This window comes from Cololabis saira, chromosome 22 (assembly GCF_033807715.1).
Source record: "Cololabis saira isolate AMF1-May2022 chromosome 22, fColSai1.1, whole genome shotgun sequence".
Classification (NCBI taxonomy): domain Eukaryota; kingdom Metazoa; phylum Chordata; class Actinopteri; order Beloniformes; family Belonidae; genus Cololabis; species Cololabis saira.
In genome coordinates, this window is record NC_084608.1 from 37,729,493 (window position 1) to 37,756,782 (window position 27,290).

At 47.9% G+C, this 27,290-nt stretch overlaps 2 protein-coding genes across 7 annotated transcripts in view; both read left to right on the top strand.

Annotated features, from left to right (window-relative positions):
• LOC133423615 (NACHT, LRR and PYD domains-containing protein 12-like) overlaps window positions 1-5,900 on the top strand; it is a 112,492-nt gene extending 106,592 nt beyond the window's left edge. For 2 of the 6 annotated variants that reach the window (XM_061713857.1, XM_061713861.1), the window contains 2 exons: window positions 3,958-4,131; window positions 4,715-5,900. In XM_061713857.1, the coding sequence (XP_061569841.1) occupies window positions 3,958-4,131; window positions 4,715-4,724 (184 nt within the window). In that variant the 3' untranslated portion in view covers window positions 4,725-5,900. The remainder of the gene's footprint in view (window positions 1-3,957; window positions 4,132-4,714) is intronic. The other 4 variants (XM_061713858.1, XM_061713859.1, XM_061713862.1 and 1 more) reach the window with 3 other exon arrangements.
• A 1,421-nt stretch (window positions 5,901-7,321) lies between these two features.
• Window positions 7,322-8,146, top strand: LOC133423657 (uncharacterized; the record flags this gene model as incomplete). Its single annotated transcript, XM_061713931.1, has 1 exon — window positions 7,322-8,146. A coding segment is annotated over one exon (825 nt), but the record flags the coding sequence as incomplete, so codon positions are not given.
• Window positions 8,147-27,290: the final 19,144 nt, after the last annotated feature.

Below are 27,290 nucleotides of genomic sequence, written 5' to 3' on the forward strand. Positions count from 1 at the left end.
TCTGATGTGAAAGTTGTGTTGACACTAACCTGCAGACATCAGGCTGATCTTCTACTGATCCACACTGACCATCTGACTGCTCTGAGTTCTTCTTCTCTGCTTTAGTTTCATCTTAAACTTCCTCTTCTGATTTATTACATAAAACTAAACATGTGAATGTGTCAGACAGGAACAAATGAAGAACCAGAGATGTGTCTGAACCTGGAATAAAACATCTGAACAAACATGAATTAACTTTACAGCTAATACGTTCAGAAATGTCATCCAGATGTTAATAAACTGAGAGAGTCTGACAGACAATAGTGGACAGACTGAATGTGTAGTCGTCCAATATATGAGTTATAGAGCTCATTTACTAAATAACTTCTTACTGTGGATGAAATCAGTCAAACCAACGTTGGCTTCCTTTGACTAACATTAAATTTAATTTTAACAAATTATAAATTTACCAAATATGAAACTCTAAACATTGAAAAACATAATTTTCTGTGCTTTTAATATAATTCTTTAATATGTCTGTTAAGATCATTCCATCCAGGTGACATCAAGACATAAGGTGCAACAAATAATGTCTTTTTATGGTTTTCAGAGTGTAAAACTAAATATAAATACATGTGTGTTGAAGTTAGTAAAGTGAAATAAAGCTGCTGTCTAGACGATGAGTTTCCTTCATCAGCAACATAACATCCAACAAAAACATCAGAAACTTTGTGTTGAAACTATGTCGCCACTCAATCAACTTTTTCAGAGAAAATGTTTGAAAAAACTCCTAAACAGACAAATATGTACTGATTGATGAAGAAATGTCTCCTTAAAAACATGGAAATGATGAATATTGTTCATTTATTCATCGTTTATGGAAGAAATTTTTTTAACAAATTCAAATTTTTACATCAAAACTCAGATTTAATAAACTTTTAGCTTCATTTATATTTACATAGAAAGACTGATATTTGAATTCAAATTCCATCAAAACTTTTTTTTGCCATTAAAAACTACATTAAACCCTGGAGCATCAGTTAGTTTCCATATTTTATTTTATTTTAGTTTAATTTAGTTTTGTTTAGTTAATTTTGTTTTGTTCATTTACATTTTAAGATGTTTGCATATACACACTGTATATGTTCAGTATACACACAGGTATAAATATATATATTATATATGTACACATTTACCAAAAAGGTATAGGCTGAAGCCATTTTGATGAGTATTTGGTTGGTGTTTCCCTGTAAGGGTTCAGATTTGTACGTTTTTGTACCATCATGCATCTGTTCTTGATGAATCAAATGTATTAATCAGACAAAAGTTTTCTGCACCAGTTCCAGATCCATCACTGGAGAAGAGATGTCTTTCATCAATGCTGAATAAACACAGACATCCTCCTGTCCTGAAACTCTTTCTCTGCTCACAAAGTCCTTCTAGGAATGAAAACTTTATCGTCCAAAACATAATTTACAAACAGACGTGTTATTGGGACAGAAACACGTGACATGAATGGACTTTACATGGTCTAGACCAGGGGTTCCCAACCTTTTTTGTGCCGAGGACCAGCAGAAGTATAAACAAAAAGCTCAGGGACCGGTTGACAATTTATGTCAATTTTAATAAACATTTTAGAAAAAAACAATGCATTTTAAAATGCAGGCTATCATTGTTTTACTAACTTTACAATGGTTTCAGGTGCATATATTTATCCACCAACTGGTGGCGACTCATTTTACGAAAATAACAGCCTATTTCAATTGCCAGACTGCTGCGACACTTTGCTACTTTGCTGCCACTACTGCTTTTTCCCCCAAAAGTTTGAGGCAGATTTATTTTGCAGCGGGCAGTATTAGCTCCTCTCCAATTGTAAAGGGCTTTTTAGCTTTTGCAATCCGGTGAGCACCGAGATATGAAGCCCTCGTTGCAGCGACGTTAGCTGATGTTGTGGCCTTTAAAACTTGCTTCTGCAAATTTAACTCACGTTTTTTCCTTTCGAAAAAATCCACTGGTTTGTCTTTGAGAGAAGGATGTTTTGTATTTAAGTGTCTTTGAAGCTTGGATGGCTTCATTGCTTCGTTGCCGGGCGTTTCTCCACATAAAATACATAGTGGGTTTGGCGCCTCCAAATCGCCAATTGCAACAAATCCGTATTTTATATAAATAATGTCGTACTTGCGATTAAAGCTTTTGGTTTTCTTTTTGGTAGGATTTTCCCCTTGTTCATCACTATTTCTTTTACTCGAACAACCAGTAAAGAAATGGCTCATGGAGGTTTGCTGAGGTCCGCTCATCTCTGCAGCAGACTGAACCTAACCTGCATACAGCACCTGTGCATGGCGCTGTTCAGTCCAGTCGGGTACCAGAACTTATTGTCCGCCAAGCCATGACAGGGCTGCCACTCAAAGAAACACATTTCGATTTATACAAGTTTTGGATGAAATTATATGACAAAGAAATGCTTCAGATGAAGAATATGGTGTAAAAGTTAACTTATTTCAATAATTCAACTAGAATATGATGTAAAAGTTAATCTATTTCAATAATTCAAGTAGAATACGGTGTAAAAGTTAATCTGTTTCAATAATTCAACTTAAAAGGTGAAACTAATATATTACCTAGTCTTATTACATGCAAAGTATGATATTTTTAACCTTTATTTGTTATAATTTTGATGATGGAATTGTTTATTGATTTCATAAAATATTCTCTAATTTATTTTTTATTTGGGGGTTTCAAACTGTGAGCCGTAATCAGAGAGCAGCGTCTTGCTGGTGCAGGAAACTGCTGCATGTGACGGACACTGGCTGATTTATGGTTCCGCGTTGCACCAACGCAGAGCTTACGGGGTAGGATACGCTGGGACACGAACGTATGGTGCGCGTCGCACGCGTACCCATCGCCGTAGCCATGCCGTCGATTTAACGCGGAACCATAAATCAGACTTAACGCTTGCGCATTGTCAGTTTTCTTTTCGTCTTTTCAACTGAGCACGCAAACACAAACTGAGGGTGCAATGCTTGCTTATGCACCATCGTAGAACCGGGCCTGGCATAATATATGTCCGTATTGGTTCAATACGGAACTTTTAATTCCCAATTCCCAACTCCTACCTGGAAGTGAAGCCCGAGTCCTCCCGGCTGTCTGGCACATAGAAAGATCTGGGCACAGACGCAGCAGGTCCTGTTCTGCCACAAAGATTTTGCTGGCCTTAATATTTCCTGTGTTTTATTTTGTTATTATTGATCAATTTAGTGTTGATGTGTGTGTGTGACAGACGTGTGTTTGGGGCGTTAATGAAAATACGGGACAAATCGCTTCCCGTATTAGTTCAATACGGGAGGCAACATTTTTTTCTCAAATAAAGGACAATTCCGTATTTTACGGGACGGGTGGCAACCCTACTTGCAAGTGTTCTTTTTATTCTCCGTATCCAGGCTAAAATGCTCCCGGACTTTTGAAGTTTTGTTACCCGCAGCTGCACTGAGACGCTGTGGTGTTGCACGGATCTCGGCAGAGATTGTATGAGGTGAAGTGAAGTGAGATGCCTCACTCCATTGGGGAAAAAACGTCTGGTGACAATTGCCGACAATTTTGATTATCGCTTTTTGTCGACAACGTCGACGAATCATTGCAGCCCTAATTATGATCGGAACACAAGCCATTTCATGGCCCAGTAGTAACGGCTCTACGGCCCGGTACCAGTCTGGGGAAAACAGGGTTTGTGCTGATTTATTGAAATCAGCACAAACTCAGACTTTTCTGATCATCAAGTCAATAATACTGAAGAGAAATATACGCAGACTATTGATCACATGTGTGACATCAATATGAACATCAGCCTTGATAAAGTCCATCACCTTTCTAATTCTCATCTGTATGGAGCATTTATAATAATGAAGATGATGCTGAATTGTAATTGATCTGTAAAATGATGAAGATGATGCTGAATTGTAATTTATCTTTTATTATTAGGTTGTATGACTGCGGTCTGTCAGGGATAAGCTGTTCTTCTCTGGTCTCAGCTCTGAAGTCCAACCCCTCCCACCTGAAACATCTGTGCCTGAGTTTGAAAGGCCTGAAGGATCCAGATGTGAAGCAGCTTTCTGATCTGGTGGAGAGTCCAGACTACCAGCTGCAGGATCTCAGGTCAGTGGAGATTGGACTCGGTTCTGCTGCTTCCAGCAGTTTTCTACTAAAACCAGTTGGTATCAAAGATTAGAGTTTCCAGTGAAGCTGCAGCTTCTCAGCAGCTGCTTTCCTCATGAAGCTGTGAGAGGAGGATGATGAAAGGCTGCAGGATTGGACAGAAACACAGAGACAGCAGTCGGCCAATCAGAGGGTCCAGATGTTTGTTGTAGACCAGTGTTGTGCTGGTGTTCATGTGTCCAGAAATAAAGGAGTATTCCAGCTGATGGCCTTCCAGGATGTTCAGACACACAGCTGCTCCACTGCAGCTCTGAACTCGGAAGTCTTGGATGTGCTGATGGAGGGATCTCTGCAAACACTCCTTTATCTGCTCTCTTCTTTCTTCTTCCTCTACAGCTGATGGAGGGATCTCTGCAAACACTCCTTTATCTGCTCTCTTCTTTCTTCTTCCCTCTACAGCTGGTGGAGGGATCTCTGCTAACACTCCTTTATCTGCTCTCTTCTTTCTTCTTCCTCTACAGCTGATGGAGGGATGTCTGCAAACACTCCTTTATCTGCTCTCTTCTTTCTTCTTCCTCTACAGCTGGATATGATGAGAGTGTCCAGGACGGACGAGTCGTGTCCTGATCATCCTCAGAGTTGAAGCAGCACCAGTTTGTGTGGACAGACTCTGACTGGACCGTGATGAAGATGCAGATGATGATGATAATGATGATGATGATGATGATGATGATGATGATGATGAAGATGTACATAGTTTCTGAATTCCAGAGTTTTACAAACTCCTCATATATTCATTTATTTCATGTTGAGTCAAAAAGTCATAATTTTTATTATATTAGTGTAAAAAAAACAGTACATCAAAATGTAGCTTTTAATTAGGGCCCAAGCACTTACAATGCGCAGGCCCGTATTGTATCTGTAGGATTTTTTTTTCTTTTTCTTTCTTCTTTATTTTTCCGACTAAATGAGGGCCTTTTTTCCCCCTAAACGTGCCCCAATGTCACCAAATTGTGCACCAAGCCAGGCCTGGTGAAAAATGTGATATGTAATGGTTTACATTAATGGGCGTGGCCTAACGGCTCAACAGCGCCCCCTAGAAAACTTTGTGCCTCAAGCCCTACAATACGGTTTGACGTACATGCACGAAAATCGGTACACACCTGTATCATGGCACAACTTAAAGAAAAGTCTCTTGGCGCCATGGCCGAAACCCAACAGGAAGTCTGCAATTTTCAATTAATCGTGTAATTTTGGCGCAATTTATGCCATTCTTTCGGCAGTTAATGCGGCCCGAAGCCTACTATGATTGTAGTGATGGATAAAAGTCTATGCTGCCGCCTTTCATTCCAAGTTTTCCTTTTGTTGTTTCTCTACGTGTCACTGATGAAGAGAGACAGTCAAGAGATCCATGGAAATAACAGCGTTTGTTCATTAAAACACGAAGCACAAATGAACTTGACTTGGTCAATGAATGTTCCTCAGAGTTTGTTCCAGTAAATATTGTTTTTTTTGGATATTATGATTGTTAACACTTCAAAGAAAATGTAAATTCTTCAGTAAAACTTGGATCTTTTCTCTTGTCCAGTTTACTGTGGTTAATAAGTGTTTGTCTGTGATTAGTCTCAGTACCAAGAGCAGCACCGACCATCACAAGGCACTTTTTACTCTCTTGTTCACCATCGGCACAAATCTGACTTTTATTTCATAAGAGAGATCATTTCACACTCTCTTTCTTTTATTTATTATAATACTGAGATAGATTACACTCTCATTTTAACACAAACTGCAGAGAACACTTGAATATGCGTCAGATATGAAGAAAGAACCCAAAAAGTTTAAGCCAACATAGATGAACTGAATTGAAGGATCCAAATGTTCAACACTTGTTGATCAATAGTTGAAATGGATTCTGATCTCTTATTGTAGCATTTAAAATGTGAGGATTTCCATGTTTTTCAGTATCATTGTTGATGTAGAAATGGGGCGGGGTCTGTTAATTGGATTCTCAATGAGTATGATGGATGCGTACCAGACGGTGGAGGAGCCATTAACTGAGTTATGGGGGGGGTTATGACCCTGGTGGGAGGTGATGCACCCAGCGGGGTATGAGGGAGTGGTGTGAGGTCGGGGGGAGGAGGTAAACCGGTTTAATCTGTCCCCCCGAAGAGCCTTTCAGCGTTGTCTGGTTCCCTCTGCGGAGCCGAACGGTACCAGCCCTGAAGAAAATCTAACAACCCGTGCTGCTCCATGAAGTTAAAAAGAATGAATGAAATGACACGACTGGATTCCAGCCAAGTCTCTCCATCCTCTGGTCCTGCTCTGACCTGCCAGGAATAACGCTGCGTCTGTTTCATCCTGGACTCTCTGGGTCAAACCAGCACCAAACCAGCACCAAACCAGCACCAAACCAGCACCAAACCAAACCAGCACCAAACCAGCATCAAACCAAACCAGCATCAAACCAGCACCAAACCAGCACCAAACCAGCACCAAACCAAACCAGCACCAAACCAGCATTAAACCAGCATCAAACCAGCATCAAACCAGCACCAAACCAAACCAGCATCAAACCAGCATTAAACCAGCATCAAACCAGCACCAAACCAGCACCAAACCAAACCAGCACCAAACCAGCATTAAACCAGCATCAAACCAGCACCAAACCAAACCAGCATCAAACCAGCATCAAACCAAACCAAAATCAAACCAAAACCAAACCAAACCAGCACCAAACCAGCACCGCACCAAACCAGCATCAAACCAAACCAGCATCAAACCAGCATCAAACCAGCACCAAACCAGCACCGCACCAAACCAGCATCAAACCAAACCAGCATCAAACCAGCATCAAACCAGCATCAAACCAGCATCAAGTCACAGGAACAAGTCACACTTCTGTGTTGGCAGCAATGTCGCTGATTGGGTAACGTATTGCGTCACGCATCGCGTCACTTCCTGGTGTTGCGGTCTGTTGCTGCTGCACGGCGTGCAGGCACAGATCTCTCCCGACTTTTTATCTAAAATTTTGATTGTTTTCTGGTAAAATAGCACTATATCTGGTACATTACTGTCTTTTATTTCAACACTCGCTCATTTTCTGTTCCGTAACTTTCACTGTCACCAATCACCGATACATTTTCTGTCCGTTAGCCTCCGTTAGCATCTTAGCATGGGCTCTCCGTCTCCCACAGTTTCACCTCTTTCCTGCTCGGTGTGTGAAATGTTTAGCTATTCCTCTGCCTCCTTTAGTGAAGACGGTAAGTGCTTAAAGTGTAGCTTATTTGCAGGGCTGGAGGCGAGGCTCAGTCAGTTAGAGGTCCGGTTCGGCCAACTAAACCATAGTCCGAGAGCCTCCTCAGCTAACCAGGCTAAGCTAGCGGCGGACCGGCCCGTAGCAGCTGAGCGTAGCCGCTCCCCTGCAGCTCTCGGGCAGCCGGCCAGGCAGGGCAGCTGGGTGACGGTTCGGAGGAAGACTAGTCTTAAAGGGCTCACAGAACACCACCACCCGCTTCATGTGTCTAACCGTTTTTCCCCACTCAGCGACACATCTGTTGAGAAACCGACCCTGGTAATTGGAGACTCTATTGTGAGACATGTGAGGCCGACTCCAGAGACCTTAGTTAGGTGTATCCCGGGGGCCAGAGCGGGCGACATAGAAGCAAATTTGAAGCTACTGGCAAAGGGTAATCGTAAATATGGTAAAGTTATCATCAATGTCGGAGCTAATGACTCCCGTCTTCGCCAGTCGGAAGTAACTAAAATTAATATTGTCTCGGTGTGTAACTACGCCAAAACCATGTCGGACTCCGTAGGTTTTTCTGGCCCCCTCCCCAATCTGACCAGCGATGACATGTTTAGTCGCATGCTCTCGCTCCGCCGCTGGTTGTCCCAGTGGTGTTCAGAAAACGACGTCGACTTTATTGACAACTGGGAGACATTCTGGGGAAAGCCCGGTCTGATCAGAAGGGACGGCATTCATCCCACCCGGGATGGTGCAGCTCTTATGTCTAGAAATATGGCCAATGTTATTAGACACTCCCCCTGACAATGCAGGGTCCAGGCCAGGATGCAGAGCTGTAGTTTAACACACTTCTCTGCTGTTTATACGATGACGAATACGGAAGTGGAAGTGATCGCGGAACGCGGGAACGCGGGAACGCGGAACACCATGCAGATGGTGTGTGAGACCTGTTTACCCGCCCTGTCAAAACTGAGGGACAGCATTGTGAGCCTGAAAGCTGACCTAAGAGAGAAGGACAAAATCCTTATGGATTTCTCCACAGTTGCCACGACGCAGTCAAAATTTATTGCTCACCTGAGAGCATCCGGTACCGGTGATCGGAGCATGACGGCCATCGCCATGGACAACACCACCCTGCCATGGACCGGATCTCCCACCCCCGGATCTCCAGCAGCAGCACCCGCTGGGCTCCGCTGGCTCCAGCAGGGAGCCAAGCCTAAATCCTCGGCACCCTCCACCTCCTGTCTCCGTCCCGCGGAGTGGCAGTACTCCGTCAGGGAGGATGGAGCGGCGGCTCCGGCGCCGGTGAGCTCGACGCCGCTCAGGGCGGAGAAATCCTGGGCCGTGGTGACCAGAGGCACCAGGCGTCCATCTCCCCCTGCCCCGCCACCTGATCTCCCACTGGGGACCAGGTTCGATGTCCTCAGCATGCAGGATTTCCCGCCGATGGGAGCGCGCCAGGGGACCAACCCCGGGTCCCCTCCCGCCAGAAGCGCAGCTCCAGGCGGACTGCGGAGCAGCGCACCCCACCTGTGCTGGTCCCCGGGACCACGGAGCAGCGCACCCCACCTGTGCTGGTCCCCGGGACCACGGAGCAGCGCACCCCACCCGTGCCGGTCCCCGGGACCGGCACGCTGTCCTGGTCGTCGGGACCTCGATGGTCCGCCATGTGAGGGTGCAGGGCGGCCGGACCTTCTGCCACCCCGGAGCCCGAGTCAAGGATGTGGGGTCCGCAGCCCTGCGCCTGTGTGATCAGCACAGCTCGGCCTCCACGCTGGTCCTGGAGGCCGGAATCAACGACCTGAGAAATCGGCAGTCGGAGGTCCTGAAGCAGGAATTCAGGGCCATGGTGGATCGCCTGCTGGACACGGGGAAGCGGCTGGTCATTTCCGGGCCGCTTCCCCCGCCGCGCTACGGGGACGTCACCACCAGTCGCCTCCGCCAGCTGCACCGGTGGCTGAAGGGATACTGCCTGGACCAAGGTATCCCATATGTGGACAATTTTATGGCTTTTTTAAACAGACCCCACCTTTTTAAACATGACGGCCTCCACCCAAACCAGGTGGGGTCACGGCTTTTATCAGTAAACATTGACCTGACAGTCCAGTCCTGCACCACCACCTCATGACTCACCGCTAACACACAGACACATAGGAGCACATCTCACTCACCCCCACCCACCACATACACCAACACCACACACACCTGTACAGCACCACCACCACCCCTGTCACCAGAATCTCTGGACACCCACATTATCAAAACCATAATTTCACACAGAAAAACAAAGCACAGCAATGTTTTTAGATCCAGCTATGTTTTTAATGTTCCATTAAAACGTCATGATGAGCGCGCGTTCGGCACAGACATCAAGATGGCTGTGCTGAACGTGCGCTCTCTTTTAAACAAATCTTTTATTATAAATGACTTGATTTCAGACAGGAAATTGGACTGTATTCTCCTTACAGAGACATGGCTTGGCACAGATGCACCTGTTGTTCTCACTGAGGCCTCCCCACCAGATTTTAACTTTCTATTTTCTACCAGGGGGGACAGGAGAGGGGGCGGAACTGCATCAATAACAAAAATCACTATGTCATCCAATGCAGTTCCTTTTAACAGCTACTCATCATTTGAATATCATGCTTTTGTTTTTAGCAACCCCCCAATTCTTTGCATAACAGTCTACAGACCCCCCCAGTATTCCACCTGTTTTATCAGCCAATTCTCTGAACTTTTATCAATTATTCACACCTCCTACAACAGGATCTTAATAACTGGTGATTTTAATCTGCACTTAAACAACATCTCAGACCCAGTATCTAGAGAATTTTTAAACCTTTTAAACTGTCTAGATTTTAAGCAACATGTCACACAGCCGACCCACAGCAGAGGGCGCACCCTGGACCTGGTCATAACCTACGGCCTGTCCCTGGGTGCGTGCTCTGTTGTGGACCTGGCTGTGTCTGACCATTTCTGCGTGTTTTTTAACATCACCAGTTTTAACCAGCGGGAGGCCCCGGTGAGAACGGTGAGGAAACGTAACCTAACTCCTGAAGTGGCTGCAAATTTTATCCAGATTTTACAGAACACTCCTGCAGAGATTTTACCAGCACCCTGTGATTTTATCGTTGACAATTTTAACAAAATACTCAAAACAACGCTGGACTCAGTGGCTCCGATTTTAACCAAAAGAATTAGCAGAAAACCTACACCCCCATGGAGAACTGAGGAAATAAAGAAACTAAAAAGAAACTGCAGGAGTGCTGAAAGGAGATGGAGGAAATCAAAATTAACCATACACTATGAAATTTTATGCCAACTCCTTAAAAACTACAATAATACTATTAAAAAAGCAAGAACTTCACATTTCAAAAACTTAATTTTAAATAACAAAAACAATTCCAAATTCTTATTCTCCACAATAGATTTTTTAACAAATGGAAACCCTGACAGATCCCATAAAACAGCAACAGACCATTACTGTGAGGATTTTGCAGACCACTTCAGGGGTAAAATTGATGACATTAGATCCAGTCTTTTATCTCAACAGATTTTAACTCTTAACACACCTGGATCAGTGCTTTTACCTGAGGAAACACTGGAGAGTTTTGCCTTGGTTGATGCGGGGACACTTTGTAGAGTTTTCTCCAAGGTAAAGCCCACAACCTGCCTTTTAGACCCCATTCCCACACCGTTTTTTAAAACACTCTATGGATTCTTTGAGGAACAGCTTTTATATTTGGTCAACTGTTCTCTTCAGACGGGTGTCTTCCCCACCGCCTTTAAAACGGCGGTGGTGAAGCCCCTTCTGAAGAAGAGTGGGTTGGACCCCAATGTTTTAAATAACTACCGGCCTGTATCCAACTTACCGTTTTTAAGTAAAATTTTAGAAAAACTTGTTTTTAATCAAGTGAATGAATTTTTAAACTCAACACACATTTTAGAGGCTCATCAGTCCGGTTTTAGGATGAACCACAGTACAGAGACAGCACTTTTAAAGATTTTAAATGACATCAGGTGCAATTTAGATAACCAAAAACTCACAGTCTTGGTTCTGCTGGATCTAACCGCCGCCTTCGATACAGTAGACCATCACATTTTATTAAACAGACTGAAGCACCTGGTCGGCCTCTCTGGTACTGTTCTTAAATGGTTCACGTCCTACCTCACTGATCGTAGTTTCTTCGTAAGTATGGATACATGTTCCTCAGGAATCTATAAGATAAGGTGTGGGGTTCCCCAAGGGTCAATTTTAGGTCCAACTCTTTTTAATCTGTACATGCTGCCCCTTGGGGACGTCATCAGGAGACATCAGCTTCCACAGCTACGCTGACGATACGCAACTGTACATCGCCGTGTCTCCTGATGACACAGGGCCAATTGATGCCCTTTTTAACTGTATTTTAGACATCAAGTCATGGATGGCAGCAAACTTCCTACAGCTCAACCAGGGCAAAACAGAGATTTTACTCATCGGTCCTGAAGGCCAGAGAGAGAAACTTTTACCAAAGTTACAGGATTTTAAACCCTCAAAATCAGTTAAAAATCTGGGCGTGATTTTTGACTCTGAGCTCACTTTTATTCCACATATTAAAAACATAACAAAGATCGGTTTTTACCATCTTAAGAACATAGCCAGAGTCCGCCCGTTTCTCTCTCAGGCCAGCACGGAGGTGCTAATGCATGCTTTTATCTCATGTCGTTTAGATTATTGTAACGCCCTGCTCTCTGGTCTTCCCAAAAAGAACATGTACAATCTACAATTACTACAGAACTCAGCCGCACGCGTGCTGACGAGGACCAGAGGGCGGGAGCACATTACACCTGTTTTAAAATCGCTGCATTGGCTCCCTGTGCGCTTCAGGGTTGATTTTAAGGTTCTTTTACTAGTTTTTAAGTGTCTTAATGGTCTTGGGCCTTCTTATTTGTCTGCACTACTTTTACCCTATCAACCCTCACGGACCCTGAGGTCCTCCGGTGCTGGCCTTTTAACCATACCAAAAGTTAGAACTAGGACACACGGGGAGGCGGCATTCAGTTTTTATGGTCCCCGATTGTGGAACAGCCTCCCGGAGAACCTCAGGGCCGCAGAGACTGTTGATGTTTTTAAAAAGAGGCTCAAGACTCATCTCTTTAATCAGGCTTTTAACTGACTCATTTAACTCTTTTACATTTTTTATGCTCACCCTTATTTTTATTGGATCTTACTACTCTGTTTTATAGTTAGTTTATCCTTTTTTATTATGATAATTTATTCTCATTGTTTTATCTTAATGTTTTATCTAAATATTTTAGTCGTTATTTATGGTCTATTTTATACATTTTACTGTCTTAGTCCTTTAGTTTTTAATGTCTTGCTTTTTAGACATACTTTTAGGATTTTACGTTATGTTATACTTTTTAAACTCTATTAGTGTATTTTATCCTGTTTTCTTGTAGCTTTTATCTCCAGTGTTTCCTCATGGGGAGCCTCCATGCTGGGAGTGACTCTGGCCTGCAGGGGGTCGTCCTGGGGATGGTTCTGGCCTGGATGGTGGTGGAGTTCTGCACCACGGCTTCACCGCTGTGGTGTGGACTTCTCTATCCGTCCGGGCCCCCCCCCCCCCCCCCCCTTCTAGCTGCGGGCTATGAGACCTCCTGGCGTGGACGGCTCCCTGTTACCGTTTCCTCACCTGGATCCTCTGTGCCTAGCCATGTCTGCACCGTGTGTCTGTGTGTGTCTGTCTGTGTGTGTGCAGGGAGGGGGAGGGGGAGGGGGGGGGGCACTAATACATTTTATGTTTATGTTTTATGAAAAGCACTTTGTGTTACATTTTTTTTGTATGAAAGGTGCTTTAAAAATAAAGTTTGATTTGATTTGATTTGATTTGGTTTCTCGAGGACCAACGCCTGCCAACAAAACTGTAGGATTGCATTATGTAATTAGCAACTCTAAAACTGTAGGATTACATGATATTGGCGACTCTGGCCAGGTGCCTAGCAAAATAGAAGTGGTTGCAGTTCCCCGCCCTCCAAAAGCTCACCAGGTGCGGCGTTTTGGAGGCGTTAACCAAAATAACCTTGTAAAAATTAAAACCAATGTACATTTGGTACCAATTACAGACCGAAAAATTAGATGCGGACTACTAAATATACAATCGTTAAGCTCTAAGTCTCTGTTAGTAAATGATATAATTACAGAGAGCAGGAGTGATATTTTCTGCTTAACAGAAACATGGTTACAGGAGGAAGAGTATGTTAGTTTGAATGAATCAACTCCGCCCGGCTACTTTAATCATCACATTCCTAGAAGCACGGGCCGAGGCGGAGGAGTCGCAGCAATTTATAACTCCGGTCTCCAAACAAAAATTGAACCTAAGTGCAATTATAATACATTTGAAAGCCTCACGCTTGGTCTGAAATTTCCGAGCTGGAAATCAGAGAAGCCAGTTGTGTTAGTGGTAGTGTACCGGCCCCCTGCTGGTGCGTATCTAGAGTTTTTGTCTGAATTTTCAGATTTCCTTTCTGGATTATTGATCAGCACAGATAAATTCATCATAGTGGGTGATTTTAACATTCATATGGATGTTGAAAGCGATAATCTTAAATTAGCCTTCGATTCTCTTCTAGAATCAATGGGTATCTCACAAAAAGTGGATAAACCGACGCACTGTTTTAATCATACTCTCGATCTCATTCTCACCTACGGTGTTGAAACTGATGGTCTGTTGGTGTCACCTGTAAACTCCCTTTTATCCGACCATTACTTAATAACGTTTGAATTTAATTTTGTTGATGTTGAAGTGCAAAATAGGAGGTATTATTTTAGCAGATGTTTGTCTGATGAAGTTATTGTTAAATTTAGGGAGGCCATTGCTTATCTCACGACAGTGCGAAATAGTGATGTAGTCGAGGCCAGTGACCTGGGTTCTACCTCTGCAGATGTTGATTTCCTTGCTAGTAACACTGCTGATTTGTTGCATTCAGCTTTAGATGAAGTTGTTCCTTTGAAAAGGAGGGTTTCTAGCCACAGGAGCTTAACTCCCTGGTATAATTCAGATATCCGCATGTTGAAACAAAACGTACGTAAAATGGAAAGGAAGTGGTACTCTTGTAGGTCTGTAGACTCTTATCGTGAATGGAAAGATATTCTAATAGTATATAAAAAAGCCATTCGCAAAGCCAGAACAGCTTATTATTCAACGTTGATAGAGGATAACAAAAGTAACCCACGTTTTCTGTTCAGCACTGTAGCCAGGCTGACAAAGAGTCACAACTCTGTTGAGCCGTGCATTCCTGCAGCTCTCAGTAGTGAGGACTTTATGGGCTTCTTCAACAGTAAAATCACGAGAATTAGAGAAGAAATCAACCAGCCGGTTGTAGGTGTTTCTTCAGCTTTAGCGACTTCCCTACGCTCTGACTTGCCTCTAGACTGTTTTGATCCTATAGACCTCCCTGAGCTGACCTCACTCGTTAATAGAGCTAAGTCAACCACATGTATGTCAGACCCCATCCCGACTCAACTATTCAAAAATGTTTTTTCTCTTATTGGTGTGACAATACTGGACCAAATCAACCTATCCCTAAGTTTAGGATATGTACCACAGGTTTTCAAAGTCGCAGTAATTAAACCTTTACTTAAAAAACCTTCTCTTGACCCAGACACCTTAGCTAATTATAGACCAATTTCCAACCTTCCATTTGTATCTAAAATTCTGGAAAAGGCAGTTTCAAGCCAGTTATGTGACTATTTGTATAGAAATGATCTGTTTGAAGTCTTTCAGTCAGGGTTCAGAATGCATCATAGCACAGAGACAGCACTGGTTCGAGTCACGAATGACCTCCTTATGGCCTCAGATAAGGGATTAGTGTCCATACTGGTTCTACTGGACCTCAGATAAGGGATTAGTGTCCATACTGGTTCTACTGGACCTCAGATAAGGGATTAGTGTCCATACTGGTTCTACTGGACCTCAGTGCTGCTTTTGACACTGTAGATCAGCATTTTACTGCACAGGTTAGAGCACGTTGTTGGGATTAAAGGGACAGCTCTACGTTGGTTTAAATCATATCTATCTGACAGGTTCCAGTTTGTTCATGTACATGAGGTTTCTTCAGAACAGTCAAGGGTCTGTTATGGTGTTCCGCAGGGTTCAGTGCTAGGGCCAATCTTGTTCAGTTTATACATGCAGCCGTTGGGAAGTATAATCCAGAATCACGGCATACACTTTCATTGTTATGCTGATGATACGCAGCTCTACTTGTCTATGAAGCCGGATGAAACAGAACCGTTAGTTAAACTTCAGGCATGTCTTAGGGACATCAAGGACTGGATGTCCAGAAATTTCTTGCTTCTAAATTCAGATAAAACAGAGGTTATCATTCTTGGTCCAGAGCATCTTAGGAAGGGATTAGATGGTGTTGCGATGGCTTCCAGTGCAACTGTGAGAAACCTTGGTGTTATTTTCGATCAGGATTTGTCGTTTAAACCATATGTCAGTCAGGTCTGTAAAATAGCCTTTTTCCATCTCCGTAATATTGCAAAGATTAGGAAAATCCTCTCGCAGAGTGATGCAGAAAAACTAGTTCATGCGTTTGTATCTTCTAGACTAGATTACTGTAATGTGTTGTTAGCAGGATGTCCAAGTAATTTGCTGAATAGGCTCCAGCTGATCCAGAATGCAGCAGCACGAGTGCTGACAGGAATTAGCAGGAGAGACCACGTCTCTCCAGTGTTTGCGTCGCTCCATTGGTTACCCGTAAAATTCAGAATCCAATTTAAAATTGTATTACTTGCGTATAAAGCCCAAAACGGCTTAGCTCCGCATTATTTGCAAGACCTGATAGTGCCTTATGTTCCTGTCAGAGCTCTCCGTTCTCAGAGTGCAGGTTTACTCGTAGTTCCTAGAGTATCCAAATGTAGACTTGGAGGGCGGGCGTTCTGCTATCAGGCACCACTACTATGGAACCAACTTCCAATCTGGGTTAAGGAGGCTGACACCACCTCCACCTTTAAAACTAAACTTAAAACATTTCTGTTTAGTAAAGCCTATAGTTAGTGTTTTAGTAAACTTCTAGCTGGTGTTGGTAAATCTCTAGGTAGTGTAAACTTTAGTGTGTCAGAGTCGCTCCTGTAGTTTCTTGTGCTGGCCCCCCCTTCTCCTCCCTTTTCTCTCTTTTGTCCATGTTGCAGCATCCTTTGCCGGACACCGGAACCTGCAGTGTGGGAGTGAGGGGGGCAGGGTAACGGCCCCTTTTGGGCGGGGGAGAAGGTTCGTCCCTCAAGACTCCTCTCCTTGGCCCTGCCCCTTTTCAACCCTTCCCCGACCCTGCACCCCAACCTGGGACTTGCTGATTGGGCCGGAGCTTCGGGAGCTGCGTGCTGGCCTGCGGTCCCCACCCCTGGTCATCCCGTTGCTGCTTCCACCTGCCTGCTGTGCTGTTGCCATCCCTGACCCACCAGTCTGGCCCTCGGCAGGAGGGTCCCCCCTTATGAGCCTGGTCCTGGTCCAGGTTTCTTCCCTCCTAAAGGGGAGTTTTTCCTTGCCACTGTTTGGCTTAAGGTTTTTCTCCCACTATGGGAGTTTTTACCTGCCATTGTTTATGTAATAACTGCTCGGGGGTCATGTTCTGGGTATGGGTCTCTGGAAAGCGTCTAGAGACAACTCTGTTGTATTAGACGCTATATAAATAAAATTGAATTGAATTGAATTGAAAATCAAACCAGCACCAAACCAGCACCAAAAACAGGGATCGAGAACTGAAGCAAAAACTTGGCAGGACACATGGAGGGAAGGAAACAGTACGGAACCACAAGGAGCAAGGGAAAGACAAGACCAGATATACACAAGGGGATAACAAGACACAGGTTTGAACAATCAGGGCAGATGGAAGACAGGCGGGGCAGAACAGAAACAAACTGGGGTAAATGTCAACCACTGACAGGAAGTCCAGACTGGATTTTCAGACTTCTGGATACCGGCCATGAACAGTGACCCAAAACTAGATGCTGCGTACTCCATCTCACTAGTTTGTAGTTTCCATCTATGCATCAAAGACAAATGGAACAGGAAGTTGGCAGTTTAAAGAGATTAAGGCCAAAACATTAAAGAAAATGTGCATTTTTCTTTTAAATGATGATGTCAGTGTTTGCAATATAAATTAAATTTACCTTTACTTAAATGTTTTATTCAAATGAAGCCTGTATGGCATGGTGCTGCCCTCAGATAACAAACCATATACCTGGACCTCACGCCACTCTGTTAATGTTTTGGAGGGAATTTAAATGTTTAAATATCAGTAGACATGTTTATGTCCAATACCAAGAGGGGTTAAAGTTCATGTGCATTTTTAATTCATGTCCCTTCATTTTAGTGGACAGGGTCAGTTTAAGTGTTTTTGTCACTTCACTTAAATTTACATTGATTCACTTTTTACATCACAGCAATTAATTTTTTCACTTTGTTGTATTTTTATTCCTGATTCTCCATTTGCAATTTAGTATTTCTATTTTTAATATGACCCTTTTCTTATTTTTAATACCTTTGTTTCTTTATTGCGTGAGTGCTGCTGAGTCCCCAAATATCCTCCAGGATCAATAAAGTACCTTCCTGTTTTGGGTTCGAGTCACAGACCAAATCCATTTTATTTGGGTTGGAGTTTCTGAGGTTAGAAATCCTGTAAATGCTAATATTTCATGTGTGAACATTTCTGTCCAGAGAACTCAGAACTGAATGTATGTTTGCAACCTGTAACGGTAAAGAGAAAGTGATGTTTTAAATGATCTGAGACATTTATAAAGTCTGAAAGAAAGTAAGTTGAGGACTGTCTAAGTGCTTGTTGAAAAATAAAAAAGTGAGTTTAAAAACACAGAATAATCTGCAATGTGTGTTGAATAATTTAAAGAACTTGGAAAAATAAGGAGTAAATATTAAAAGTAGTCTGTCTCCATCTAGAGCAGTGTTTCCCAACCTCAGTCCTCAATGCCCACTGTCCTGCATGTTTTAGATGTTTCCCTTCATCATCACACCTGATTCTAATTAATGGTCCTCATTAGCTTGTCATCAAGGTCTGGATAGTTCTGTTGATGACACAGCCACTTGTATCACGGTGTGCTGAAGCAGGAAAAATCTAAAACCTGCAGGACAGTGTTGCCTCGAGGACCAGGGATGGGAAACACTGATCTAGGGTCAGAAAATAAGTTGGACGAATAATTAAAAGTTTCAATAAGTGTCTCCCTCTAGTGGATACATAAAATACTACTTTAATATTTGTCTTGTCTTCCTCTAGTGGAGATATAAAATCATTGTGTTTAAAAATCGAATCTCTGGAAATTGTTGTGTTTTTTTATGAATCCCAAAGTAGGGAAATGTTCTTGGAACGGAACGAAAGTAACAATATACACCAAAGTCAATTTAAGAATTTATGAAAAATATAAACAAGTATAAAGGAACAACATACATATAAAATAAAAAAACAAATAAATTAAAGCTCCCCCACATTCCTGGGTCAATAAAAGGATAAAAAGTGCCTTTGCACATAAAACTCAACTTATCATCAAATCATATCAGAAAATAACAATCTACGGTTCTGGAGTAAATGACCAAAAATTCCCTCTTGATATGAAATTACAACATTTGAAACCAGTTTCTTTGATTTGGTGTCGGCCTGGGTGGTTCAGGACGGTCCTGGGTCGGGGGGGGGGGGGGGGGGGGACATGTTAGTTCTGGTACTGGTACATGCTGCTGGGTCGGGGGGGGGGGGGGGACATGTTAGTTCTGGTACTGGTACATGCTGCTGGGTCGGGGGGGGGGGGGGACATGTTAGTTCTGGTACTGGTACATGCTGCTGGGTCGGGGGGGGGGGGGGGGACATGTTAGTTCTGGTACTGGTACATGCTGCTGGGTCGGGGGGGGGGACATGTTAGTTCTGGTACTGGTACATGCTGCTGGGTCGGGGGGGGGGGGACATGTTAGTTCTGGTACTGGTACATGCTGCTGGGTCGGGGGGGGGACATGTTAGTTCTGGTACTGGTACATGCTGCTGGGTCGGGGGGGGACATGTTAGTTCTGGTACTGGTACATGCTGCTGGGTCGGGGGGGGGACATGTTAGTTCTGGTACTGGTACATGCTGCTGGGTCGGGGGGGGGACATGTTAGTTCTGGTACTGGTACATGCTGCTGGGTCGGGGGGGGGGGGACATGTTAGTTCTGGTACTGGTACATGCTGCTGGGGGGGGGGGGGACATGTTAGTTCTGGTACTGGTACATGCTGCTGGGTCGGGGGGGGGACATGTTAGTTCTGGTACTGGTACATGCTGCTGGGTCGGGGGGGGGACATGTTAGTTCTGGTACTGGTACATGCTGCTGGGTCGGGGGGGGGGACATGTTAGTTCTGGTACTGGTACATGCTGCTGGGTCGGGGGGGGGACATGTTAGTTCTGGTACTGGTACATGCTGCTGGGTCGGGGGGGGGACATGTTAGTTCTGGTACTGGTACATGCTGCTGGGTCGGGGGGGGGGGGGACATGTTAGTTCTGGTACTGGTACATGCTGCTGGGTCGGGGGGGGGGGACATGTTAGTTCTGGTACTGGTACATGCTGCTGGGTCGGGGGGGGGGGGGACATGTTAGTTCTGGTACTGGTACATGCTGCTGGGTCGGGGGGGGGGGGGGGACATGTTAGTTCTGGTACTGGTACATGCTGCTGGGTCGGGGGGGGGGGGGGGGGGACATGTTAGTTCTGGTACTGGTACATGCTGCTGGGTCGGGGGGGGGGGGGACATGTTAGTTCTGGTACTGGTACATGCTGCTGGGTCGGGGGGGGGACATGTTAGTTCTGGTACTGGTACATGCTGCTGGGTCGGGGGGGGGGGGGGACATGTTAGTTCTGGTACTGGTACATGCTGCTGGGTCGGGGGGGGGGGACATGTTAGTTCTGGTACTGGTACATGCTGCTGGGTCGGGGGGGGGGGGGGACATGTTAGTTCTGGTACTGGTACATGCTGCTGGGTCGGGGGGGGGGGGACATGTTAGTTCTGGTACTGGTACATGCTGCTGGGTCGGGGGGGGGGGACATGTTAGTTCTGGTACTGGTACATGCTGCTGGGTCGGGGGGGGGGGACATGTTAGTTCTGGTACTGGTACATGCTGCTGGGTCGGGGGGGGGGACATGTTAGTTCTGGTACTGGTACATGCTGCTGGGTCGGGGGGGGGGGACATGTTAGTTCTGGTACTGGTACATGCTGCTGGGTCGGGGGGGGGGGGGGGGACATGTTAGTTCTGGTACTGGTACATGCTGCTGGGTCGGGGGGGGGGGGACATGTTAGTTCTGGTACTGGTACATGCTGCTGGGTCGGGGGGGGGGGGGGGGACATGTTAGTTCTGGTACTGGTACATGCTGCTGGGTCGGGGGGGGGGGGACATGTTAGTTCTGGTACTGGTACATGCTGCTGGGTCGGGGGGGGGGGACATGTTAGTTCTGGTACTGGTACATGCTGCTGGGTCGGGGGGGGGGGGGGGACATGTTAGTTCTGGTACTGGTACATGCTGCTGGGTCGGGGGGGGGGGGGGACATGTTAGTTCTGGTACTGGTACATGCTGCTGGGTCGGGGGGGGGGGACATGTTAGTTCTGGTACTGGTACATGCTGCTGGGTCGGGGGGGGGGGGGGACATGTTAGTTCTGGTACTGGTACATGCTGCTGGGTCGGGGGGGGGGGACATGTTAGTTCTGGTACTGGTACATGCTGCTGGGTCGGGGGGGGGGGGGGACATGTTAGTTCTGGTACTGGTACATGCTGCTGGGTCGGGGGGGGGGGGGGGACATGTTAGTTCTGGTACTGGTACATGCTGCTGGGTCGGGGGGGGGGGGGACATGTTAGTTCTGGTACTGGTACATGCTGCTGGGTCGGGGGGGGGGACATGTTAGTTCTGGTACTGGTACATGCTGCTGGGTCGGGGGGGGGGGACATGTTAGTTCTGGTACTGGTACATGCTGCTGGGTCGGGGGGGGGGACATGTTAGTTCTGGTACTGGTACATGCTGCTGGGTCGGGGGGGGGGGGGGGACATGTTAGTTCTGGTACTGGTACATGCTGCTGGGTCGGGGGGGGGGGGACATGTTAGTTCTGGTACTGGTACATGCTGCTGGGTCGGGGGGGGGACATGTTAGTTCTGGTACTGGTACATGCTGCTGGGTCGGGGGGGGGGGGGGGACATGTTAGTTCTGGTACTGGTACATGCTGCTGGGTCGGGGGGGGGGACATGTTAGTTCTGGTACTGGTACATGCTGCTGGGTCGGGGGGGGGGGGACATGTTAGTTCTGGTACTGGTACATGCTGCTGGGTCGGGGGGGGGGGGGGACATGTTAGTTCTGGTACTGGTACATGCTGCTGGGTCGGGGGGGGGACATGTTAGTTCTGGTACTGGTACATGCTGCTGGGTCGGGGGGGGGGGGGGGACATGTTAGTTCTGGTACTGGTACATGCTGCTGGGTCGGGGGGGGGGGGGGGACATGTCAGTTCTGGTACTGGTACATGCTGCTGGGTCGGGGGGGGGGGACATGTTAGTTCTGGTACTGGTACATGCTGCTGGGTCGGGGGGGGGGGGGACATGTTAGTTCTGGTACTGGTACATGCTGCTGGGTCGGGGGGGGGACATGTTAGTTTCTGGTACTGGTACATGCTGCTGGGTCGGGGGGGGACATGTTAGTTCTGGTACTGGTACATGCTGCTGGGTCGGGGGGGGGGGGACATGTTAGTTCTGGTACTGGTACATGCTGCTGGGTCGGGGGGGGGGGGGGGACATGTTAGTTCTGGTACTGGTACATGCTGCTGGGTCGGGGGGGGGGGGGACATGTTAGTTCTGGTACTGGTACATGCTGCTGGGTCGGGGGGGGGGGGGGGACATGTTAGTTCTGGTACTGGTACATGCTGCTGGGTCGGGGGGGGGGGGGGACATGTTAGTTCTGGTACTGGTACATGCTGCTGGGTCGGGGGGGGGGGACATGTTAGTTCTGGTACTGGTACATGCTGCTGGGTCGGGGGGGGGGGGGACATGTTAGTTCTGGTACTGGTACATGCTGCTGGGTCGGGGGGGGGGGGACATGTTAGTTCTGGTACTGGTACATGCTGCTGGGTCGGGGGGGGGGGGACATGTTAGTTCTGGTACTGGTACATGCTGCTGGGTCGGGGGGGGGGGGGGACATGTTAGTTCTGGTACTGGTACATGCTGCTGGGTCGGGGGGGACATGTTAGTTCTGGTACTGGTACATGCTGCTGGGTCGGGGGGGGGGGACATGTTAGTTCTGGTACTGGTACATGCTGCTGGGTCGGGGGGGGGGGGGGACATGTTAGTTCTGGTACTGGTACATGCTGCTGGGTCGGGGGGGGGGACATGTTAGTTCTGGTACTGGTACATGCTGCTGGGTCGGGGGGGGGGGGGGACATGTTAGTTCTGGTACTGGTACATGCTGCTGGGTCGGGGGGGGGGGGGGGGACATGTTAGTTCTGGTACTGGTACATGCTGCTGGGTCGGGGGGGGGGGGGGGGACATGTTAGTTCTGGTACTGGTACATGCTGCTGGGTCGGGGGGGGGACATGTTAGTTCTGGTACTGGTACATGCTGCTGGGTCGGGGGGGGGGGGGACATGTTAGTTCTGGTACTGGTACATGCTGCTGGGTCGGGGGGGGGACATGTTAGTTCTGGTACTGGTACATGCTGCTGGGTCGGGGGGGGGACATGTTAGTTCTGGTACTGGTACATGCTGCTGGGTCGGGGGGGACATGTTAGTTCTGGTACTGGTACATGCTGCTGGGTCGGGGGGGGGGGGGACATGTTAGTTCTGGTACTGGTACATGCTGCTGGGTCGGGGGGGGGGGGGACATGTTAGTTCTGGTACTGGTACATGCTGCTGGGTCGGGGGGGGACATGTTAGTTCTGGTACTGGTACATGCTGCTGGGTCGGGGGGGGGGGACATGTTAGTTCTGGTACTGGTACATGCTGCTGGGTCGGGGGGGGGGGGACATGTTAGTTCTGGTACTGGTACATGCTGCTGGGTCGGGGGGGGGGGGGACATGTTAGTTCTGGTACTGGTACATGCTGCTGGGTCGGGGGGGGGGGGGGGGGGACATGTTAGTTCTGGTACTGGTACATGCTGCTGGGTCGGGGGGGGGGGGGGGGACATGTTAGTTCTGGTACTGGTACATGCTGCTGGGTCGGGGGGGGGGGACATGTTAGTTCTGGTACTGGTACATGCTGCTGGGTCGGGGGGGGGGGGGGGACATGTTAGTTCTGGTACTGGTACATGCTGCTGGGTCGGGGGGGGGACATGTTAGTTCTGGTACTGGTACATGCTGCTGGGTCGGGGGGGGGGGACATGTTAGTTCTGGTACTGGTACATGCTGCTGGGTCGGGGGGGGGGGACATGTTAGTTCTGGTACTGGTACATGCTGCTGGGTCGGGGGGGGGGGGGGGACATGTTAGTTCTGGTACTGGTACATGCTGCTGGGTCGGGGGGGGGGGGGGGACATGTTAGTTCTGGTACTGGTACATGCTGCTGGGTCGGGGGGGGGGGACATGTTAGTTCTGGTACTGGTACATGCTGCTGGGTCGGGGGGGGGGGACATGTTAGTTCTGGTACTGGTACATGCTGCTGGGTCGGGGGGGGGGGGGGACATGTTAGTTCTGGTACTGGTACATGCTGCTGGGTCGGGGGGGGGGGACATGTTAGTTCTGGTACTGGTACATGCTGCTGGGTCGGGGGGGGGGGACATGTTAGTTCTGGTACTGGTACATGCTGCTGGGTCGGGGGGGGGGGACATGTTAGTTCTGGTACTGGTACATGCTGCTGGGTCGGGGGGGGGGGGGGACATGTTAGTTCTGGTACTGGTACATGCTGCTGGGTCGGGGGGGGGGACATGTTAGTTCTGGTACTGGTACATGCTGCTGGGTCGGGGGGGGGGGGGACATGTTAGTTCTGGTACTGGTACATGCTGCTGGGTCGGGGGGGGGGGGGGACATGTTAGTTCTGGTACTGGTACATGCTGCTGGGTCGGGGGGGGGGGGGGACATGTTAGTTCTGGTACTGGTACATGCTGCTGGGTCGGGGGGGGGACATGTTAGTTCTGGTACTGGTACATGCTGCTGGGTCGGGGGGGGGGACATGTTAGTTCTGGTACTGGTACATGCTGCTGGGTCGGGGGGGGGGGACATGTTAGTTCTGGTACTGGTACATGCTGCTGGGTCGGGGGGGGGGGACATGTTAGTTCTGGTACTGGTACATGCTGCTGGGTCGGGGGGGGGGGACATGTTAGTTCTGGTACTGGTACATGCTGCTGGGTCGGGGGGGGGGGACATGTTAGTTCTGGTACTGGTACATGCTGCTGGGTCGGGGGGGGGGGGGGACATGTTAGTTCTGGTACTGGTACATGCTGCTGGGTCGGGGGGGGGGGGGACATGTTAGTTCTGGTACTGGTACATGCTGCTGGGTCGGGGGGGGGACATGTTAGTTCTGGTACTGGTACATGCTGCTGGGTCGGGGGGGGGGACATGTTAGTTCTGGTACTGGTACATGCTGCTGGGTCGGGGGGGGGGGACATGTTAGTTCTGGTACTGGTACATGCTGCTGGGTCGGGGGGGGGGGACATGTTAGTTCTGGTACTGGTACATGCTGCTGGGTCGGGGGGGGGACATGTTAGTTCTGGTACTGGTACATGCTGCTGGGTCGGGGGGGGGGGGACATGTTAGTTCTGGTACTGGTACATGCTGCTGGGTCGGGGGGGGGGGGGGGGACATGTTAGTTCTGGTACTGGTACATGCTGCTGGGTCGGGGGGGGGGGACATGTTAGTTCTGGTACTGGTACATGCTGCTGGGTCGGGGGGGGGGGGGACATGTTAGTTCTGGTACTGGTACATGCTGCTGGGTCGGGGGGGGGGGGGACATGTTAGTTCTGGTACTGGTACATGCTGCTGGGTCGGGGGGGGGGGGGACATGTTAGTTCTGGTACTGGTACATGCTGCTGGGTCGGGGGGGGGGGGACATGTTAGTTCTGGTACTGGTACATGCTGCTGGGTCGGGGGGGGGGGGACATGTTAGTTCTGGTACTGGTACATGCTGCTGGGTCGGGGGGGGGGGGGGGGACATGTTAGTTCTGGTACTGGTACATGCTGCTGGGTCGGGGGGGGGGGACATGTTAGTTCTGGTACTGGTACATGCTGCTGGGTCGGGGGGGGGGACATGTTAGTTCTGGTACTGGTACATGCTGCTGGGTCGGGGGGGGGGGACATGTTAGTTCTGGTACTGGTACATGCTGCTGGGTCGGGGGGGGGGGGACATGTTAGTTCTGGTACTGGTACATGCTGCTGGGTCGGGGGGGGGGGGGGGGACATGTTAGTTCTGGTACTGGTACATGCTGCTGGGTCGGGGGGGGGGGGACATGTTAGTTCTGGTACTGGTACATGCTGCTGGGTCGGGGGGGGGGGGGGACATGTTAGTTCTGGTACTGGTACATGCTGCTGGGTCGGGGGGGGGACATGTTAGTTCTGGTACTGGTACATGCTGCTGGGTCGGGGGGGGGGGGGGACATGTTAGTTCTGGTACTGGTACATGCTGCTGGGTCGGGGGGGGGGGGGGGACATGTTAGTTCTGGTACTGGTACATGCTGCTGGGTCGGGGGGGGGGGGGGGACATGTTAGTTCTGGTACTGGTACATGCTGCTGGGTCGGGGGGGGGGGGGACATGTTAGTTCTGGTACTGGTACATGCTGCTGGGTCGGGGGGGGGGGGGGACATGTTAGTTCTGGTACTGGTACATGCTGCTGGGTCGGGGGGGGGGGGGGACATGTTAGTTCTGGTACTGGTACATGCTGCTGGGTCGGGGGGGGGGGGACATGTTAGTTCTGGTACTGGTACATGCTGCTGGGTCGGGGGGGGGGGGACATGTTAGTTCTGGTACTGGTACATGCTGCTGGGTCGGGGGGGGGGGACATGTTAGTTCTGGTACTGGTACATGCTGCTGGGTCGGGGGGGGACATGTTAGTTCTGGTACCATGGGTGGGGTTGAACCCTCACCCTGGGTGGGGTTGGAGAAAGGATCTTTCTGTGTGGAGTTTGCATGTTCTCCCCGTGTTCCCTTGGGTAGCTAATGTTCTCTACTCTCACAAAAACATGCAACAGTCCTGGCTCTACTGCCCCCTCTGGCCAACCGGGGAACAGATGGGGTGGGGAGGATCCGGCCGGAATAACGTGATCCTTCCACGCGCTACGTCCGGCCGGAGAAACCCCACCCTGTCTGGTGAAAAGATGCAGGGTTTCAGGGTTCCCGTCTTCTGTAGAATGGAACCTTTATGAGGATTACTGCAAATATTTTGATATTGTTTTTTTTTGTTCCATTTTTTCCTGTACAGTTGTTTTTGTGTGTGTTTAAAATAAAGACTTTTGTGCAAAACAAGACAGACTTTCATTTACACACCTTTCAGAAAATAGAAAAAATCTTGAATTTTGTCGTTTGCATAGTGACAGCAGTTATCCTATAAATTATTATAAACAATAAGTAATATGTATCACAGTAGCAGTAATGAACAACTGTATGACAGGATAAATTACTGTGAATAAAGTAAACAAGTGTAAATAGAGTAGTAGAAAAATAAACTAAAAATAATAAAAAGTGAACTATGAAACAGTGTAAGAAGTTACTGTAAATAAATACAACGACTATAGTAGCAGTAGCATCTTGTGTCCATCCTTGTTTGGTGCTGGGAGAGTCTGCATGTAATTCACTGCTGGAGTGTAGGAGAACCGTTTCCCTGCATGAGGATGTGATTCTGGAAGTTTTCCTAATCTGATGTAGTCCTGCAGAGTGTGAGAATAAAGATACAAAAACATTATGTCTTTATGATAATTACTGACCTATAAACAGTACTTGAGTTGTAAAAAAC